General features: G+C 35.7%; 1 protein-coding gene across 2 annotated transcripts in view; it reads right to left on the bottom strand.

Moving 5' to 3' along the window:
• Positions 1 to 543: 543 nt before the first annotated feature.
• GLIPR1L1 (GLIPR1 like 1) overlaps positions 544 to 22234 on the bottom strand; it is a 38291-nt gene continuing 16600 nt past the window's right edge. Inside the window, exons 4-6 of one of the 2 annotated variants that reach the window (XM_008004053.3) lie at positions 12132 to 12220; positions 799 to 825; positions 544 to 700 (exon numbers count right to left, since the gene is read on the bottom strand). In XM_008004053.3, the coding sequence (XP_008002244.1) occupies positions 609 to 700; positions 799 to 825; positions 12132 to 12220 (208 nt within the window). In that variant the 3' untranslated portion in view covers positions 544 to 608. The remainder of the gene's footprint in view (positions 701 to 798; positions 826 to 12131; positions 12221 to 22234) is intronic. The other variant, XM_008004054.3, reaches the window with a different exon arrangement.

The following is a 22234-nucleotide window of genomic DNA, read 5'->3' as shown; positions in this document are numbered from 1 at the left end:
GCTTTTAAAAGATATGCTGTTAACATCCTGTTATTTTCTATGGGGCATATTTAAAAATAAATCTCCAGAAGAGTGCGACTTTAATTTGCAGAACATATATTTACTTTTTAAAGGTTGAAAATTTAGTTAATTTTCCTTTTGAATTTAATTCATTGATTTATTCCCCCAACCATTGATTATGTCCATAATGTATAACATTATATGCTATCTGAAAAAACTTTCCTCAGTAACATTTTGGTTCTGAATGATGTTGATGGTATTCATAAAGGAAACTGCTAGTATATAAGGAAACTATCTAATATCTGAAATGACTTTAGTTCTCTAAATGTACTATAACTAAAATGGAAATCCATTCTCATTAGAAAATTAAAGAGTGGAACACTTTGGTTATACATATGGATTTGTAGTTAAAACTAATCTTAAGACTTTATTCTACTGCCATCCATTTTCCATACTACAATACATTTTCTGAGTTAAAAACAAACATTAAATTTAGGTATTAGGAAAGAGTGTAGAAGATTCAATAAAGAATCAAACTGATGATAAGTTAAGCAATAAACTATTCTTTTATTTTAACATTTGATAATTTCTTTTGTATATAAATGACATTAAAAGAGTCTCAGAAGAAGAAAACTTAGGCTGAATGGATTAAAGGCTATCTGCTGAGGTGCTCTCCCCATTGGCTTCAGAAATGGATTTTCTGGCAAAAATGAAAAGAAAACCAGAATAGTTAAGAGTTCAATTCATTTTCAATGGGAGGAAATAATCTGATTAATACTAAAACATTTTGATACATACGATTAGGTATAATAAGTTGTGGAGTCCCTAAAGTAAAAATAGAAGTTAACATTATAAAATGTTACAAAACAAGAAAAGATATTTCTTTGCTTTTGTGGCTTTTAGAATAAGACAATCAACTAACAAAAATTAGTTTGACTTTTTAACAAGAAAATGAAACCTTCCTACTCAATCCTACAGTATTTAAAACTCTTTATGATGCTTCCTACCAACAGTGTTATGTCAACAAATATTTCTTTTTTTTTTTTTTTTTCCAGATGGAGTCTTGCTCTGTCGCCCAGGCTGGAGTGCAGTGGCCGGATCTCAGCTCACTGCAAGCTCCGCCTCCCGGGTTCACGCCATTCTCCTGCCTCAGCCTCCCCAGTAGCTGGGACTACAGGCACCTGCCACGACGCCTGGCTAGGTTTTTTTTTTTGTATTTTTTAGTAGAGACGGGGTTTCACCAGGTTAGCCAGGATGGTCTCGATCTCCTGACCTCGTGATCTGCCCGTCTCGGCCTCCCAAAGTGCTGGGATTACAGGCCTGAGCCACTGCGCCCGGCCTTTTTTTTTTTTTTTTTTTTTTTTTTTTGAGACAAAGTCTCGCTCTGTTGCCCAGGCTGGAGTGCAGTGGCGCGGTCTCGGCTCTCTGCAAGCTCCGCCTCCCGGATTCACGCCATTCTCCTACCTCAGCCTCCCGAGTAGCTGGGATTACAGGCGCCCGCCACGACGCCCGGCTAATTTTTTGCATTTTTGGTAGAGATGGGTTTCACCGTCTTAGCCAAGATGGTCTGGATCTCCTGACCTCGTGATCCACCCGCTTCGTCCTCCCAAAGTGCTGCTATTACAGGTGTGAGCCACCGTGCCCGGCCATCAACAAATATTTCTAAAATACCTCTTGTGTTGAAGCCACAAAAGTTAAAAACAGACAAAGCTATAAAGTAGTTAACTTTATTTTTCCCACTCTTTCATTCCCAGTTCAAGTCCCTGAAGAAAGGTAATTTGTTCATGTTGAATTTTTTTGTATGCCAGAACTATTCATTAACAATCTCATTCATTTCTGTAATGTTCCTTACTCCAAATATTTCTCAATGTCTTTTCCACATCAAACTTTCCTCCCCAGTTTACCATTCTAATAGCATCTAGCACTTCATTAGGAAATAATCTACTTAAAAAAAATAATTAATTTTTTGACTTTCTACTACATATTCAGCATGATTCTAGCTTTGGCTATAATGGTTACCAGGAAAAAATAAAATCCATTTTATTGTGGAAAAATGAGGAGAGAAAAATCTATACTCAATTTTAAAATTAAATAAATGAGTAAAAATGATAATGTCAGAGAGCAATGAATGCTACAAAATATAAACTGGGTTAAATGATAGAAAATTTGGAACTTAATTATAGTAATAGCTAAAATGTATTGAAAAATTACTTTTTGGGCGGCTTAAATAATTTTGTGTATTTAATCAAATGTAATTCTCTTAATCACCTCTTGAGTTAAACCATCTGATTCCAAGGTCTATATATATCACTGTTATGCTATGTTTCCTATCTCAAATAAGAAGCAAACCAAGATAAAATATGTTTTCTAATAAAGACTGATCAACAAAAAAGAGAAAAAGTACAAGTCAAAAGTAATAGGACATAAATGAAACATAACTACACACGAAGTACATATAAAAATATAAGAGTATTTCATTGAAATGTGGATAGAACAGAAAATTTGCCAAAGTCTTCCACAAACCCAAATATCCCATAATGATTAAAAAAATTAATCAGTAATTTAAATTTACACAGAACACACCTGCATTAGAACAAAATAGCTTTACAGAGAATGTCTCCTAAACATTCAAAAATTAAATAATCAGAATCTTATACAAACTGTAACCAAAATACTAAAGGAAAAATTATTTCCAAATGCCAACTTTTTAAAATGAGGCTAATACAACCTTGAAGTCAAAATCAAGGAAAAATGCAGGAGGAAAATTATATGGCCAAGCACAATTCTAAAAATAAATGCAAAAAATTGTAAATAAAAAGTTAACAAGGATCTAGTCATCTCTTAAGGAAACCTCATGACCAAATTGGATTTATCACAAGAATGAAAGAATAACGTAATATTGTGTTACTGGGGCATCACTTAACTCCTGGTACCTTTTGAAATTTTACAGTGTAGCTGTGTTATATTAGAAACCCTTTGATACAGTTTACAACTTTAAGACATTAAAAGGAAAGAAATAGCATTTCAAGAGATGGAGGAAAAAATTGTTAAAGTTAACATTTATTCAAATTAAAAACTCAGCAAAATAAGGAAAAGAGAAAACTTTTATAACCTGACAATGAAGACCAATGAAAATAATCTAAAACAAACATACACAATGGTGAAACATTGTCTCTGAATTTAAGAATAATAGAAGGGTGTGTCTACTGTTACAGCTTATGCTCGATATTGCACTGGAGAAATGAACTGTCTGTTAATATTTGTGAAATAATGAATATAAAGATTAGAAGAAAGGACAAAACTTGCATTATTTTTAACAGAAAAATGATTTGTCATCATATAAAATCCAAGAAAATCAATAAACTGTCAGAAATAATAAGAGAGTTTGGTAAAACTGTTAATAGACTAATATACAAAAGCATTTACATTTTTTAAGCCAATAAAATCAAGTATAAAATAAAATTCTAAAATATTTATAATAACAAATATATTACAAAAAGGAATATAATTTGATGTGCAAGACCGTCCTGTGGTACACGATGTGGAGATGGAAGATGGTTATACTGATGACTCCGATCCTGTGTAGGCCTAGGCTAATGTGTGTATTTGTATTTCAGTTTTTAACAAAAAGTTTAAACAGTAAAATAAAAATTGTAAGTGGAAAAAAGCTTATAGAATAAGGACATAAATAAAATACTTTGATATAGCTATACAATATGTTTGTGTTTTAAGCTAAGTGTTACTACAAAAGAGTCAAAAAGTTCTCTTTTTTTTCCCTCCTAGGAAGTTGTTGTTTAGGATCCTAATTCTAGTTTAGAGGTGCATTCTAAAGGATCTTGTCCATTGCCTTTTTCTAAAGCCAAGGAGAACCCCTGCCTTTTGGGTAACCTGTTTGGTTTCCACTTTGGAGGTATATTCTAAAGTGTCTTCTCCCTTAATTTTTCTTCCAAAATTAATCTCAATTGGCTTGTCTGTGCATTTTTGTAACAAACTTAAACTTTCATTTTTATAGATAAATGAGAGACCACCTCAGCTCTGAAGAGAAAGGACATTTTGTTACTCCCAGCTGCAAGCTGCCCCTTGGGTGACTGGGGGCTGAATGGGAATCATCTGGGTGGTTTACCCCTTTGGCCATGCAGTGGCCCTACGGAGAACCCTCAACAAAATTAGTTTTAAAAGACTCATTTAAGAAATGCATATAGAGCTGTTCACTTGGCATTTTTAGCCCTCTCAGAGGTGATAGACCTCTGGAGAGAGAAACTGAGACACATAAGCAGGTGGAAATGACTCATTTGTAAAACACTGCAGTCTTATCCAAAATCAGCACACATTGATCTACCACACAAAAAAACCCTAGGCCACAACTCCATTCCTCCTTTTAAGAAAAAAAAAAAGTGGGCAACAATCTGAAAATGAGGAAAGACAAGGAGAATGATCCACTTTGGGGCGCCCTGTGAGTTTTAGGGTGCCTCTCTTTGCGAGTGTTTGTGCAAAATGAAAAAGTTTGAGGGCATGCCAGGATTACTAGTACTCAAACTAATTACATAGTATGGTCTGTTTTGCACATTTTAAGCTGATGGGCAAATTACATCAAAGAAAAATTCATAGCCCAAAGGTCAATCTGCACCTCAAGAGTTCCTAAGTTCTCTACTTCTCTATTTTCTTTTCTGCCTGCTTTAAATCTGCTATTACTTTTCTACTGAGACAAAACCCACTGTTTAGATCCAATCTTCTTCCTTTTTGTAAACCAGTGAATTTGTATTAATATCTTATGGCTAGAGTTCTGAAATAAAAAATAGGATCTTTCTATGATGTGTATGTGTTTATGTATTTTGTTATGGATTGTGGCCACAAGGTACCAAATTGGCTTAAAGTTAAGAGTAATCATAAATTAAGTAAATAATAAGCCCACATGCTTTTCAAATTCACATGAATGTCAGGCCTCTGAGCCCAAGCCAAGCCATCACATCCCCTGTGACTTGCACGTCCGCAGCCCCTGTTACTTGCACGTATATGCCCAGATGGCCTGAAGTAACTGAAGAATCACAAAAGAAGTGAAAATGCCCTCCCCGGCCTTAACTGATGGCATTCCACCACAAAAGAAGTGAAAACGGCCGGTCCTTGCCTTAAGTGATGACATTAACTTGTGAAATTCCTTTTCCTGGCTCATCCTGGCTCAAAAAGCTCCCCTACTGAGCACCTTGTGACTCCCACTCCTGCCCGCCAGAGAACCCCACTTTGACTGGAATTTTCCTTTACCTACCCAAATCCTATAAAACAGCCCCACCCTTCACTGACTCTCTTTTCGGACTCAGCCTGCCCGCACCCAGGTGATTGAAAAGCTTTATTGCTCACACAAAGCCTGTTTGGTGGTCTCTTCACAGGGACGCACATGACAATGACTTAAGTAAAATCTTTAATAAATAAACTGGCTTTAAAATTCTTGGTAAAGTAACATTAGAATTAGAACTGTAGCATTTTTCTTTCTGTTTATTGATCAAGTGGGTTCATATTTATCCCTGGCAAATATTATAAAGTGTCAAAATTTTGCATAGGGTTGTAAAACTATAAAGCCAGCCCAAAACAGAATAATCTTTGCTTGTGTAATTTTTGCTGAATAAGACATTTGGTATTGTTGGTTTAATGAAAACAGCTACATACTGAATTATTGGTAAAATACTCATATAGTCAGCCTTAAGTTTATTTCTTGAGTGAACACCCACAATTCATAGGCTGCAAAAATGATTAACAGGGAAATAATTTTAAATGATGACTATCAGTCTTTATAAATACACTAGGTGAACTATTAAATAAATTAATGAGGTAAATGTAATAGAATAAATGTTTGTAAACACACTTGTCTAAAGTTTGTTTGAATCTAAAGTTATATTTAACATTGGATATTCATTAACTCTCTGGGCAGTGTCCAGTTTGAAAAATGATAGGAAAACATTTTTTTAAAAATGTGTTCTTATTGAAAGGTAAATAATGTTTATTTAATTCAAAGGTTATTTAAAAGTTATATGCAAAAGAAGGTAAAAGGAACCAGGAAATAAGAGAGACTTAAAGGAAGTTTTATTAAGAGGTATTTTTGGCAAGAAAGGTTAAAAAATATTTTTGTATGAGAAATAATCTTGTGTGGTAAATTTTTGTCCTAAAATAAACTATCTAGTTGTTTAAGAAAGGGGGATGTTTAAGACGAACCTGAAAGTTCAAACTTTTCACGAATAGTCTGTGTAAGTCATAATAAGATTAGCCAAAAAAAAAAAAAATTTTTTTAAAGTTACATTTAAGTTGGCTATAGTTAAAAGGAAATTTTAATAGTCTTTCTAGAAATTGGACTTTGATATTAAAATACACTGATACAAGACTATAAAATTGGTTAGAACAAGTTTTTATTAAAAATATTGACTTTTAATGGAAGACATTTTTAATTTTTATTTTTTGAATTTTTAAGTTCTGGGATACATGTGCTGAATGTGCAGGTTTGTTACATAAGTATATATGTGCCCTGGTCGTTTGCTGCACCTATCAATTAATTTTTAAATTCTATAACCTGTTTTAATTTTAATTTTAAAATTCTTTAGATTGATGTCACAGAAGTTCAACTTACGCTGTAGCCTGCTGCTTTAGCTCTTTCTAACTTCTGAGAAGTCCTGGGATGGTAACTCTTTCCTTCAATTTTAGTTGGCTCCTGTAACTTTTTAAAATTAATAGTCTAAAATAAGGGAAAGAATATATGAAAACAGGCAAATAAAAAATCTTATAGGATCTGCTTTTGTTTGTATGTCTGTTTTATCTATATGTTTATATGTGTCATATAAAAGTGATATTTCACTACCAAAATATGCAAGAGCTCTAATTAATTGGCTTCAAGAGAAGTAAGTGCATATGAAACTAATAGAAGCTAACTCTGATACCTTTTAGTTCACATGACTTTAGTAATATTCATTCAGATTAATTTGGTAAATTTAATCTCAAAATTATCTCCAGTAGTTTAAAATTTCAAGGTCATGTTATGTTAAATTAAGTAATTTGTTTTTCCCCACTGGGAATTTGGGATGTTAAAAGCTAAAATAGCAGGAGAGTAAAAAGTGTTTTTTTTTGTTTTTTTGTTGTTGTTGTTTTTGGTGAAGTTTATAGAAACATAAGGATGTGATTTTTGCTAAAGAGAATATAATATTTTTGTTAGCTTAGAGGCTATTTGAGTATCTTTAAAATAAAGGACACAAATATGCAGATAATACCAAATGGATGAAGAGAAAATAAAAGGGTGGGGAATAAGAAACCTCTGACTATTGGGTAGCTATGTGGTCACCCATATTAAGGAGCTGCAGCTGGACTGCATTCAGTTACTAAAGGTAAAAGTTGCCAGTGCAATTTAGAGATGAATCATAGTCATACTCCTAGAGAGTTAGTTCACTGAATGTGTAAGAAAATGCAGACTACTAAGAAAAAGGCAAAATATTCAATCCCTTGGTTATTGTTATTTGTAATAGGTATAATGAAAGTGAAAGAGTGCTGTGTTTGGCCTGAAGGCTGGACCAAATTCAGATGTAAGTTAGCTCAGGCCACTAGCCTCAAAGCTACCCACAAAGGGAAAAATTAACCAAGGCCAGTAAAAATTACCTCTAAGACCTGCAGTTACTAAGAAAATAGTCAATGTTGGCGAGGGGCAAAACCAAGCAACTATTAAAACCAGAGAGTATAAAGTAAAAAAAATTCTTCCATTTTGTAGATTCATATCATCAGATTCCTGAGAAACCTTTAGTATAATGGATTGTAAAAATAACTACTTTAAGGACAGTATCTTTGTTTTTAAATGCTATGCAATGAAAGAGCATGTTTGGGTCAATGTAGGACCCGTAGCTCACTATTAAACAATTGATGAGTATACATGTGATATGGATGCACAGGAGGTTATTCCTGAGACAATGACCAGTCTAGTGGATTGGATAAATGCTACTGTAGGTTCTGTTTACCCTGAGAAGGAGACTGCCCAACTCTTCCTGTAAAATGCCAAGTGGAGGACCCCAGATGAGGCAGCTGAAATGCTTCATATGCAAGCCATGTGGGACTGGCTTCATGATGATGAGGATATTCACTCACCAAATATGCCTATTACCAAGGTCATTGTAAATGCTGTGCTTAAGGGAGCTCTTTTTACAGGGCACCCCAGATGACATTACTCCTATAGAACTGAACAACTCTTTGAGAAAACTTATCAAATTTGCTTTCCCTCATGGGTCTCAGAGATGCTAATAAAACATTAAGGTAATTAACAGCAGAAAAGAGAAAGGTAAAAGGGAGTCAAAGGACTCATCTCAGAAGAGTGGAAATCTTTAAATGGTTATTAATAAATGAAATAAATAAAATGAAAATTCATGGAGTTCAAGGTCTTTACAACACTATCAAAGACTGGGTGGACCAAAGGCAATCACTGCCAATCCTCCAACATGAAATAGCACCACACCAGTGTTCTGCATTTGCCCCTAGATTGGGGAAATTTAAGAAAAATCAAAGGACAGATATTATAATGAGAAAGCTGACATTGCCTGGGGCACTGTTGAGGCAAATTTAGATGAAGATTGACAAAAGAGACTGAGTTTCTTGGCTTAATTCCCTGCTGGGAACTTAAATACATATTCATTAGTAAAGGTAAAATAGTCTAGTGGTAGAGAAGAACATTTCCTAGGACCAGAACATAAAAATGTAAAGGTTGATAGTATTATGAGATTTGAAATGTTGAAACAGGCTTTACGTAAGGTAGTTGTGACCTCCTTTGTCTACATGTCTTATGAAACTGGGTATTAGATCTCACTGGGAATGTTTCCCCTATGTAATACTATAAATCTGAAGGCATGAAAATCTGCGCTTTGTGAAATGTTAACTGGATATGCTAAAAGAACTAGTAAGGCTGCCCGAGCCCACAGAATATAGGGTAGAAGCTGAGTGCTGCTCAGGACAAATCCTCCACTTGATAACTCCTTATGGAGCATTTATTGGGGCCTATGGCAAAAATCTGTGAGCATTTCTTAATGACAACTACAAGGACTGTGGACTAGAGAATTTCCACTTATGGGGCATTTACTGCCTTGCTATGGGGTGTTAACTGAAGCTACCCTTGTGTTAATATAAATAATGGTGCCCCCAAAATTTTATGATAAAATAAAAATGGTTTATATAGGATCTTGCTACCTGGGGATACAAGGAGGAGGTCATGACCAGGAGGCCTCTTTTGCCCCTGGGTCTCACTCTATGTGAGGAGCTGCTAGATTCTACAGTTCCTGATAAACAGCTCTCATCTGACAAGAGCTACTTGGCTTGTGAATAGAAGTTCCAAGGTGAACAAACAACATCTTATATCAAGGGCTGCTTCTCTGGTTAAAGAAGAGGCAAGAAAATCTTTTTCCTTTGAGTGATTTATGGTTTAGAGTAATTGGGTAAAGTACACTTTTGTGAGAAAATTTACCTTTCTCTCTGCCTGAGTTCTCCAAAATTCAAAAACAGTTCCTGAGTATTCTGATTTTACGACAATATAGTTATTTGCGTAAATCTACTAAGAGTCTTCTCTTTTCAAAAAGCACAATAGAAGACACTGGTTATTTTACCAAGGCTTTAACTAGAATAACATATGTTTAGGTAAAATTACAGCAAAGCCAATTTGAAAAAAGTCTATATGGCCAATCAATTCTTGTTGCACTTTATGCAAATGATCAGGCCAAATAATAAACCTAAAACTTACTTTGCACACAAATTGGTTTTACTATAATTTCTCTTTAGTAGTAAAGGAGGATTAGAGAAAGAAGTAAATTGTTTCAAAGGAAAACTATAACACTTGTTACTCAATTCCGGTGCTGACTTTTGTTGTTGAGTGCAAATTGAATTATGAGTATCTCTTGGCTAAAGTGATACTCTAAAGAGTACCAGGTTATAATTTTTTATGTTTTTAGTTAGTGCTCTAGTGGAATAGTTTCCTTTTTCTGTTCTAACACACACATTCTTTTTTAATTGTCAAATTATTAATGTGATTGATCACTCATGGTTTTACTTCTTCCAGGAAAACCAGAATCATGGCATTCTGAGAACTACAGATGACTTGACAAAACCTGCAAATCTTCCTCATTTGGAATCCCATTGAGCCTGATCTGCTTTTCATTGCATATGCTCTGTTGCTAAAACAATACAAATACCCTCCTTCTAGGTCCAGGGACTGTTGTGCAAGAGGTGGTTGCATGAGATTACAAGGGCTGGTTTTGAGGGATATAATTAGTTCAGCTCTTCTCAATCAAGGATAGGTACACAGATGCCTAAACAGCTGATAAAACAGGGACTTTGCCTTCTGAGCTCTTATGTGGCACCTTTTAATCCATTCTAACCATAAGTAATTTGCTGCTTCCTGTAGAATTAACAACAAATTATTACTGAAAGAATATAAAGATATCCATGACAAAGCCTCCTGGGTATAATACTACCAGTTGTGAGATTTATGCAGATAATTATATATAAAAAATTTTTATCAGACACCTTAGGACACATTACTAAAGACAACAAAAAGAAATGTGGCACAACAAAAATCTCTAAATTCCTTAGCTTAAAAGGTTTTAATAATGCTTATGTTTTGTGTAGCTAATTGCTGTTAAGTCTGTAACTAAAACCAAGATTATAGCAGCTCAACGTATAGAAGTTAAAGGTAAGTCAATTTTGTATCTTCACCTTTGTGTTTTTGTTGGTTGGCTTTTATATTACTTTAAAAACTTTAACAGTTAGTGAATGCCTGTCCATGTCCATTCCCATTTGGGCTGTAACATTTAAATTGGCTGTAAATTTTTGGATCTAGGTCCTTTGGCAATAGGGATTCCGCTGAGGGACAGGATGAACCTGGGACAGGCAGCCATGCCACCCTGGCAAAACTATGGGATAAAGTAAATGTTTACTGGCCGTTGATTTTGCCTCTGGCAAATGTTGGCCAGAAGGAGGATAATGTAAACCAGAACTAGAATTCTAAGTCCCGCAACCATCTGAATGGACCCCTACTTTTGGCAAAGGGCATTCCAAAGTTAACCTGAAAAACTAGTTCAGGCCATGATAGGAAAGGGGAGGTCAGACATGTCCCGTTATACCTTCCTCCCTTTTTGGAATTCAGAAACAGCTTTCCAGCATTAACACCAATACAGATCTTAAGTCTAATAGAAGAGACTCTTTCAATCTGATAAGAAACATTTACAATCTAGTCTCTCAGAACCCTGATACCTTGAGGTTTCATCTACTTAATAAACCCTTGGTCTCCACAACCCTTTATCCTAACCCAGCTATTCCTTTCTATTGATTGTAAGCCTTTAGACAATTACTTAACCAATTGCCAATCAGAACATCTTTGAATCTACCTTTGACTTTTGACTTGCAAGCCCCACTTCCAGTTGTCTTGCCTTTCTGGACAGAACTAATGTATATCTTGCATGTATTGATTGATGTCTTATGTCTCCTTAAAATGTGAAAAACAAGTTGTAGCCTGACCACCTTGGACACATGTTCTCAGGGTCTCCTGAGGCCTGTCTCACAGGTCATTGGCCACTCATATTTGCTCAGAATAAATCTCTTCCAATATTTTGCAGAGATTGACATTTTGTTGACGCATGGCTCCATTTTTTTTCCTCTGGTCTCACTGCCCAAAATTTATACTTTTAGCCTTTAAAATCTTATTTGTTTTGAGAATGAAAAAGTTAATCATGAAAGAGAAACATGTTAGTTTTAAATCATAATTACTTTGGACATTGACTAACAAATTACTTCGGAATGGATCACTATTCTAATAACTAATAAAAGGAGGTCAATGAAAGCAAGTAAAAATAAGAAGCATTTCAACACATAGTTATTTTCAGTGCAGCAGCAAATTGAATCATCGTTGTACCTCCTTCCTTTATGCTCTTTAGCTTCAGAGGGAGAGTAATCAGTGAAGAAAGCAAGAATCATCTGAGTTTAAGTATTAAAATTTATGACAAATGATTTATATCATCAGATAACAACAATCAAATCTTGTCCCTAATTTGTAAACTTGAGAAGTCAAATTTTAAAATATAATAAATATATGGAAACTTTACTCTTTAAATATAATATTATTTTTTGCTTACTGCAGAGGTTCTTTACACATTTCTCTTCTTTCGAGCAGAGAGAGCAAGATTCTCCTTTAGTGTAAGGAGGCATATTTGCAAAATTTCCTCTGTAAAAAAGAGAAACATTGATTAGTCAAGTGGCTGTTAATTTCTCCAATTTTTTTCACACATGTATGCAAGTTGTTTTAGTCATTCATTAAGTCATAAACGTTGAAAATGAAAAATAATATGTCTCAATTTTATTTTCATTTCTTTTGTTAAAATAAACTATTAAAACAATTCCTTACAGGATGAACCACATGGAAGTTCTATTCTTGAATATTCTATAGAACAATAATGAGATCTGGACCCAGTGTAATTATGCATGTGATGGTTGCAAAGTTTTTGTCATAGATAGTATGACTATTGCTTCATTTGGTACATGAAATAAGTAATATTTAAATTACAAACATAAACATGTGTTTCATGTTTTAATTTTAAATTATAATATCATAGTCCTTATCTAGTTCTATTTGATGATGTATGACTTGACAGCTATTATGCCTGATTTTTAATAGTATAAATCATAAATTTTTCAAAGGCTCTTTATCTTCTATCTGTGAAAGACTTAAAAAATGTGTTACTTAGAGTACACACATAAAAACATAACAACATGAGTAGTATTCCATTAAAGAATATGCCACAATTTAGTTACATATTCTTCCATTGATGGGCATTTGGGTTGATCAAGTTTTTGGTCACTACCAATAGGGTTGCTATGAATGTTCAAAGCATTCATACATACATCATTACAGGGACACAGATCTAACAGTGCGTGCGAATACCATAGCCTTCACATTGTCCCCAGCATTTGGCATGGCCACCCTCTAGCCATTCTAATAGTAGTATAGTGGTATTTATTGTGACCTTAATTTGTATTTTTTAAATGACTAATGATGTTGAGCATTTTTATGTGTGTATTTGTTACCTATATATCCTCTTTGTGTTAAAAAAACATTAAGATTGAGTTGTAAGTTTTCTTTATATTGAGTTGTGAGAATTCTTCCTATATTCCAGGGTACATCCTTTATTTGATATATGTTGCTGTTATTGTTGCTGTTTACAGACTTTCTTCCAGGTGGCTTGTCTTTTCATTCTCTTAACAGTGTCTTTGAATAGTAGTTATTTTTAATTTTAATGACATTAAATTTATATATCATAGTTTTAGTGTGGTAGTTTAAAAATCTTTGGCTATCTGAAGGTCATAAAGGTTTTTGTTCATCTTTTCTTCTAAAATTTCTGTAGTTTTAGATTTTACATTTAGGTCTGTTGATATGGTTTGGCTCTGTGTCCCCACCCAAATCTCATATTGAATTGTAATTCCCATGTGTTGAGGGAGGAACCTGTAATCCCCACGTTTAAGGAGGGAGGTGATTGGATTATGGGAGTGGTTTCACTCATGCTGTTCTTATGATAGTGAGTGAGTTCTTATGAGATCTGATGGTTTTAAAAGTGTTTAGAAATTCTTCCTTTACTCTTCTCTCTCCTGCTGCACTGTAATGAAGGTGCTGGCTTCCCCTTCACCTTCTGTCATGATTGTAAGTTTCCTGAGGCTTCCTCACTCACGTGGAACCATGAGTCAATTACATCTCTTTCCTCAGCTAAAATGGGCTGAGGTACAGCTTCAGCTCTTGCTTCAGAGGGTGCAAGCCCCAAGCCTTGGTGACTTCAATGTGATGTTGAGAGTAGCAGAAGGCAGCCAAATGCCTAGGCAGATAGGCTTGGGTCCCTGGTGAAACCCCACCTTCAAGCCAAAGACAGTTTATAACCTGAAAGCCAAGCTACAAGTTAAATATTTGGACTGGATTGAGAACTTGTTTTCTTGTTTGGTGCACTTTCCTCTGATTGATACCCACCCTTCACCTATTTTACATATGCCAATCCTTTCCTAATTAGTTTTCGACACTGTTGTGGCCATCTTTGAGTGGTGTCTTTACTTTAACTTTTTTTTTTTTTTTGCATATTCACAGACCAGTCAGCACATACTCTTCATTCTGAGTCCATAAAAGGCCCCAGAACCAGCCACAAGGGGGTACTTTCCAGCCTTTGGGTAAGGGAACCATTCCCTTCTTGCCACATTTCTCTTTGTTGAGAGTTTCTCTTTTGCTTAATAAATTCTACTCCACTCACTCTCCAGTATCCGCACACCTAATTCTTCCTGGTTGTGAGACAAGAACTCAGACCTATCTGAGCTAAGGGGCAGAAAGACTGCAACGTGTCGGGCCTGTGGGTGCACAGAAGTTAAGAACTGAAGATTGGAAACCTCCACCTAGATTTCAGAGGATGTATGGAAATGCCTGTATATCTAGGCAGAAGTCTGCTGCAGGGGCAGAGCCCTCATGGAGAACCTCTACTAGGGTAGTGTGGAAAGAAAAGGTGGGATTGGAGACTCCACACAGAGTCCCCACTGGGACACTGCCTAGTGGAGCTGTGAGAACAGGGCCACCATCCTCCAGACCTCAGAATGGTAGATCCAATGGCAGCTTGCACCATGCACCAGGAAAAGCCACAAACTTTCAGTAGCAACCCATGAAGGAACTGCCCAAGGCCGTGGGAGCCCACCTCTTACATCAGCATGCCCCCGATATGAGACATGGAGCCAAAGGAGATTATTTCAGAGATTTAAGATTTAATGACTGCCCCACTGGATTTTGGACTTGTGCAGGGCCTGTATCCCCCTTGTTTTGGCCAATTTCTCTCATTTGGAATGGGAGCATTTATCTAATACCTGTATCCCCATTGTATCTAGGAAATAACTAACTTGTTTTTGATTTTACAGACTTATAGGCAGAAGGGACTTGCCTTTTCTCAGATGAGACTTTGGACTATGGACTTTTGAGTTAATGCGGAAATCAGTTAAGATTTTGGGGAACTGTTGGGAAGGCATGATTGGTTTAGAAATGTTAAAAGACATGAGATTTGGGAGTGGCTGGGGGCAAAGTGATAGGGTTTGGCTCTGTGTCCCCACCCAAACCTTATCTCTAATTGTAATTCTTATGTGTTGATGGAGGGAACTATAATCTCCACGTGTTGAGAGAGGGAGGTGATTGGACCATAGGGGTTTTCCCCCGTGCTGTCCTCATGATAGTGAGTGCTCATGAGATCTGATGGTTTTGAAACTGTTTGGAAGTTCCTCCTTTTCTCTTCTCTGTCTTGCTGCACTGTGAAGAAGGTGCTTGTTTCCCCTTTGCCTTATGCCATGATTGTAAGTTTCCTGAGGCCATGTAGTCAATTAAACCTGTTTCCTTTATAAATTACCCAGTCTTGGATATTTCTTTATAGTAGTATGAAATGAACAAATACATCTACAATTCATTCTGAGTTAATTTTTGTCATTGTATAGATCCAAGTTACTTTATGGATAACTAATTGTTCCAGTATGATTTATTAATTTTTTTTCACTGAAATACCTTTGTTCATTTCTGAAAAATTAGTTGAAAATATGTGGTCAGCCATGTGTGGGTCTATTTCTGATCTCTGTATTCTATTCCACTAATCTATTTGTCTAACTTTATGCAAATACCACAATGTTGGGATTATTTTACAGTTTTAATAACTTTTGAAAACCATATTATTAGCAATTGAAAACAATAGTATTAGTCCTTTAAATTTATTCTATTTCAGGTTGTTTTGGTTATTCAAAATTTTTGTGTCTCCACATGAATTTTTTGATCAACTTGTCAATTTATGTGGTAGAATTTTTGCTGGGATTGTCTTGAATCCATAGATCAATTCAGAAAAAAAGAAAAAAAGACATCTTAAAAATACTGAGTCTTCTAACTCATGAACAACGTCTATCTCTCTAATTATTTGTGTCTTTGTTTGTTTCTCTCACGATATTATGCAGTTTTCAGTATATGTCTCTTTCTTTAGATAATTTATATTTTTTATGCTATTTTAAATGATATTTTCACTCAATTTCTGCTCGTTAATTGTTAGTATGCAGACATGTAATTAATTTTTGTATACTTATTTTGTATCCTAAAAGCTAAACTTATTAGTTTTAGATGAGTTTTGGTAGATTCCAGTGGATTTTCTGTAGAGTAGCAATCAGCACAGTATGGTCCAGAGGCCAAATCTGTCCTGTGGTCTGTTTTTCTGTATTTTATATTTTATCTGTTTTATGCAGTCTGTAAGCTAATATATATATATATTCACATACACACACATATATATATAAAATATATATTATAAACCATATTTTTAAACCATATATATAAAAAATATAATATATATTATATATGTTATATATGGTTAATATAAATGGATAATTGAATATATGGTTTAAAAACATGTATAAAACCATATATAAAATATATATATTATATTATATATCATAATGTATATAATATATAATATAATATATAATGTATATCCTGTATAATGTATATATTATATATTATATATTATATATATATGCCAAGGACATGAACTCATTCCTTTTTATGGCTGCATAGTATTTCATGGTGTATATGTACCACATTTTCTTTATCCAGTCTATCATTGATGGACATTTAGATTGATTCCACGTCTTTGCTATTGTAAATAGTGCTGCACTGAACATACATGTGCATGTATCTTTGTAATAGAATAATTTATATTTTTGGGGGTATATACCTAGCAATGGGATTGCTGGGTCAAATGGTATTTCTGGTTCTAGATCTTTGAGGAATTATCACACTGTCTTCCACAATGGTTTGACTATTGTGGAGTTTACATTCCCACCATCAGTGTAAAAACATTCCTGTTTCTCCACAGTCTCACCAGCATCTGTTGTTTCTGGACTTTTTAATAATTGCTATTCTGACTGGCATGAGATGGTATCAAATTGTGATTTTGGTTTGCATTTCTCTACTGACCAGTGATGTTAAGCTATTTTTTTGTAGTTTGTTGGATGTATAAATGTCTTATTTTGAGAAGTGTCTGTTCATGTCTTTTGCCCATTTTTGAATGACTTTTTGTTTTGTAAATTTACTTAAATTCTTTGTAGATTCTGGATATTAGAACTTTGTCAGATGGATAGATTGCTAAAGTTTTCTCCCACTCTGTAGGTTGCTTGTTTACTCTGATGATAGTTTCTTTTGCTGTGTAGAAGCTCTTTAGTTTAATTGATCCTAGTTGTCCATTTTGCTTTTGCAATTGCTTTTGATGTTTTTGTCATGAAATGTTTGCCCATGCCTATGTCCTGAATAGTATTGCCTAGATTTTCTTCTAGGGTTTTTATAGTTTTGGGTTTTACATTTAAGCCTTTAATCCATCTTGAGCTAATTTTTGTATAAGTTGTAAGGAAGTTGTCCAGTTTCAATTCTCTGCATATGGCTAGCCTGTTCTTCCAGCACCATGTATTAAATAGGGAGTCTTTTCCTCATTGCTTGTTTTTGTCAGGTTTGTCGAAGATTAGATGATAATAGATGTAAGGTCTTATTTCTGAGTTCTCTATTCTGTTCCATTGGTCTGTGTGTCTGTTTTTGTATCAGTACTATGCTGTTTTGGTTACTGCAGACTTGTAGTATAGTTTGAAGTCAGGTAGTGTGATGCTTCCAGCTTTGTTCTTTTCTGCTTAGGATGTCTTGGCTACACAGACTTTTTTTGGGTTCCATATGAATTTTAAAATAGTTTTTCTAGTTCTGTGAAGAATGCCAATGAGTTTAATGGGAATAACATTGAATCTATAAATTACTTTGGGCAGTGTGGTCATTTTCACGATATTGATTCTTACTATCCATGAACATGAATGTTTTTTTCATTTGTTTGTGTCTTCTCCAATTTCCTTAAGCAGTGGTTTGTAGTTCTTCTTGAAGAGATCCTTCACTTTTTTTGTTAGCTGTATTCCTAGGTATTTTATTCTCTTTCTAGCAATTGTGAATGGGAATTTATTCATGATTTGACTTTCTGCTTGTCTGTTGTTGGTGTGCAGGAATGCTTGTGACTTTTGCATATTGATTTTGTATCTTGAGACTGCTAAAGTTGCTTATCAGCTTAAAAAGATTTTGGGATGAGATAATGGGGTTTTCAAGATATAGGATTATATCATCTGCAAACAAAGACAAAGACAATTTGACTTCCTCTCTTTCTATTTGAATACCACCCCCCTTTTTTTTTCTCTTCCCTGATTGCTCTGGCCAGAACTTCCAATACTACATTGAATAGAAGTGATGAGAGAGGACATTTTTGTCTTGTACTGGTTTTCAAGGAGAATGCTTCCAGCTTTTGCCCATTTAGTATGATATTGGCCATGGGTTTCTCATAAATGGCTCTTATTTTTTTAAGGTATGCTCCTTCAATTCCTGTTTTATTGAGAGGAGTTTTTAACATAAAGGAATGTTGAATTTTATTGAAGGCCTTTTTGTCATCCATTGAGATAATTATGTGGTTTTTGTCTTTAGTTCTGATAATATAATGAATTGCATTTATTGATTTGCATATGCTGAACCAGACTTGCATCCTGGGGATGAAGCCAACTTGATTGTGGTGGATAAGCTTTTTGATGTGCTGCTGGATTTGGTTTGCCAGTATTTTATTGAGAATTTTTGCATCAATGTTCATCAGGTATATTGGCCTGATGCTTTTTGTTGTTGTTTCTTTGCCAGGTTTTGGTATCAGGATGATGCTGGCCTCATACAATGAGTTAGGAGGAGTACCTCCTTTTCAATTGTTTGGAATTTTTTCAGAAGAAAGGGTATCAACTCCTCTTTGTTATTCTGGTAGAATTCAGCTATAAATCCATCTGGTCCTGTGTTTTTATTTGTTGATAGGCTGTTCATTACTGCCTCAATTTCAGAAGTTGTTATTCATCTATTCAGGGATTCAACTTCTTCCTGGTTCAGTCCTGGGAGGGCATATGTTTACAGGAATTTATCAATTTCTTCAAGATTTTCCAAGTAATTTGCACAGAAGGGTTTATAGTATTCTCTGATGGTTGTTTGTATTTCTGTGGGGTCAGTGGTGATATCCCCTTTATTATTTTTTATTGTGTCTATTTGATTCTTCTCTCTTTACTTATTTATGATAATAGCTAGTTAGCAGTCTATTTGTTTTATTAATCTTTTCAAAAAGCCAGATCCTGGATTCATTGATTTTTTTGAAGGGTTTTTCATGTTTGTATCACCTTGTTTCACTCTGATCTTGGCTATTTCTTGTCTTCTGCTAGCTTTGGGGTTTGTTTGCTCTTGGTTCTCTAGTTCCTTTAGTTATGATGTTAGGATGTCAATTTGGGATCTTTCTAGCTTTTTGATGTAGGTGTTTAGCACTATAAATTTCCCTCTTAACACTGCTTTAGCAGCATTCCAGAGATTCTAGTATTTTATCTCATTGTTCTCATTAGTTTCTAAGAACTTCTTGATTTCTGCCTTAATTTCATTATTTACCCAGGAGTCATGTAAGAGCAGGTTGTTTAATTTCCATGTAGTTGTGTGGTTTTGAGTGTTTCTTAATCTTGAGTTCTAATTTGACTATCTTTTGTTCTGAGAGACTGTTATGATTTCAGTTCTTTTGCATTTGCTGAGGAGTGATTTACTTACAATTGTGTGCAGTTTTAGAGTAAGTGCCTTGTGGCACTGAGAATAATGCATATTCTGTTGTTTGGTGTGGAGAGTTCTGCAGATATCTATCAGGTCCACTTGATCCAGAGCCGAGTTCAACTTCAGGATATCTTTGTTAATATTCTGTCTCTATGATCTGTCTAATATTGACAGTGGGGTGTTAAAATCTCCCACTGTTACTGTGTGGGAGTCTAAGTCTCTTTGTAAGTCTCTAAGAACTTGTTTTGTGAATCTGGGTGCTCCTGTATTGGGCGCATATATATTTAGGATAGTTAGCTCTTCTTGTTGAATTGATTCCTTTACCATTATGTAATGCCCTTCTTTGTCTTTTTCCATCTTTATTGCTTTAACGTTTGTTTCATCAGAAACTAGGATTTCAACCTCTGCTTTTTTCTGTTTTCCATTTGCTTGGTCAATTTTCCTCCATCCCTTTGAATCTATGTATGTCTTTGCATGTGAGATGGGGTCTCTTGAATGCAGCTCACTGATGGATGTTGGCTCTTTATCCAGCTTACCATTCTGTGTCTTTTATATGGGGCCTTTAGGCCATTTACATTTAATGTTAGTATTGTTATATGTGAATTTGATCCTGTCATCATGATGCTAGCTGGTTATTTTGCAGACTTGTTCATATAGTTGCTTCATAGTGTTGTTGCTTTGTGTACTTCAGTGTGTTTTTTGTAGTGACTGGTAACCATTTTTCCTTTCCATATTAGTGCTTCCTTCAGGAGCTCTTGCAAGGCAGGCCTTGTGGTGATGAATTCCCTCAGCATTTGCTTATCTGAAAAAAAATCTCATTTCTCCTTTGCTTATGAAGTTTAGTTTGGCTGGAAATGAAATTCTAGGCTGAATTTTTTTTTAAGAGTATTAAATATTGGGCAGGCATGGTGGCTCACACCTATAATCCCAGTACTTTGGGAGGCCAAGGAGGGTGTATCACCTGAGGTCAGGAGTTCGAGACCAGGCTGGCTAGCATGGCAAAACCTTGTCTCTACTAAAAATACAAAAATTAGCTGGGTGTGGTGGCGGGCACCTCTAATCCCAGCCACTCAGGAGGCTGAGGCAGGAGAATCACTTGAACCTGGGAGGCGGAGGTTGCAGTGAGTCAAGATTGTACCAGTGCACTCCACCTTGGGTGACAGAGTGGGACTCCACCTCAAACCAGAATGTTAAATATTGTTCCCAATCTCTTCTGGATTTTAGAGTTTCTGCTGAGAGGTCTGCTGTTAGTCTGATGGGCTTCGCTTTGTAAGCAGCCTGGCCTTTCTCTCTGGCTGCCCTTAACATTGTCTCCTACAGTTTGACCTTGGAGAATCTAATGCTTATGCGTTTTGGGGTTGATCTTCTCATGGAGTATCTTACTGGGGTTCTCTGGATTTCCTTAGTTTGGTTGTTGACCTTTCTTGCTAGGTTGAGGAAGTTTTCCTGGATAATATACTGAAGTGTGTTTTCCAACTTGGTTTGTTCTCCCTATTTATTTCAGGTACCCCAATCAGTCATAGGTTCAATCTTTTTACATAATCCCATAGTTCTCACAGGTTTTGTTTGTTCCTTTTTTCTCTAATCTTGTCTGCCTGCCTTATTTCAGCAAGATAGTCTTCAAGCTCTGATATCCTTTCTCCCACTTGGTCTGTTTGGATATTGACGCTTGTGATTACATTGTGAAGTTCTTATGTTGTGTTTTACAGCTTGATCAGTTCATTTATGTTCCTCTCTAAACTGGTTATTCGGGTTAACAGCTCCTGCAATATTTTATCATGGTTCTTAGCTTCTTTGCAATGTGTTAGAACATACTCCTTTCGCTCAATGAAGTTCATTATTATACATGTTCTGAACCCGATTTCTGTCAATTCATCCATCTCAGCCCCATCCCAGTTCTGTGCCCTTGCTGGAGATGTGTTGTGATCATTTGTAGTTGAAGAGGCACTGTGGCTTTTTGAGTTTTCAGCATTTTCGAGTTGATTCTTTCTCATCTTCAAGAGTTTATCTACCTTTGATCTTTGAGTCTGCTGACCTTTGGATGGGGTTTTTGTGGTCTAATTGATGCTGTTGTTGCTTTCTGTTTGTTCTTCTTTTAGCAGTAAGGCCTCTCTTCCCTAGGGCTACTGTGATTTGCTGGGGGCCTACTCCAGACCCTGTTCACCTGGGTCCCTCTGACCCCGGAGGTATCACCAGTGGAGGTGGCAGAACACCAAAGATGGCAGCCTGCTCCTTTCACTAGGCACTCTGCCCCAGAGGGGCATTGACCTGATGCCTACCAGAATGCTCCTGTATGCAGTGCCTGGAGACCCCTGTTGGGAGATCTCACCCAGTCAGGAGAAATAGGATCAGGGACCCACTTAAATAAGCAAGAATTTCCCTTATCCGGACTACCCGAACTCCTCAGCGTTTGCCAGCAGAAAAGGATAAGATTGCGGTCCATGATACTGTGGCTGCCTGTCCTCCTAGGGGCTCCTCTCATGGAAATCAGAGATCTGTCCATAAACCACTGGCTGGGGGTGCTGAAAATCCCTCAGGGAGAGGCCCTGCCTGGCAAGAAGG

The sequence above is a fragment of the Chlorocebus sabaeus genome, chromosome 11 (assembly GCF_047675955.1).
Source record: "Chlorocebus sabaeus isolate Y175 chromosome 11, mChlSab1.0.hap1, whole genome shotgun sequence".
Lineage (NCBI taxonomy): Eukaryota > Metazoa > Chordata > Mammalia > Primates > Cercopithecidae > Chlorocebus > Chlorocebus sabaeus.
The sequence above is the reverse complement of the archived record's forward strand: the minus strand, read 5'-3'. Positions and strand labels throughout refer to the sequence as shown.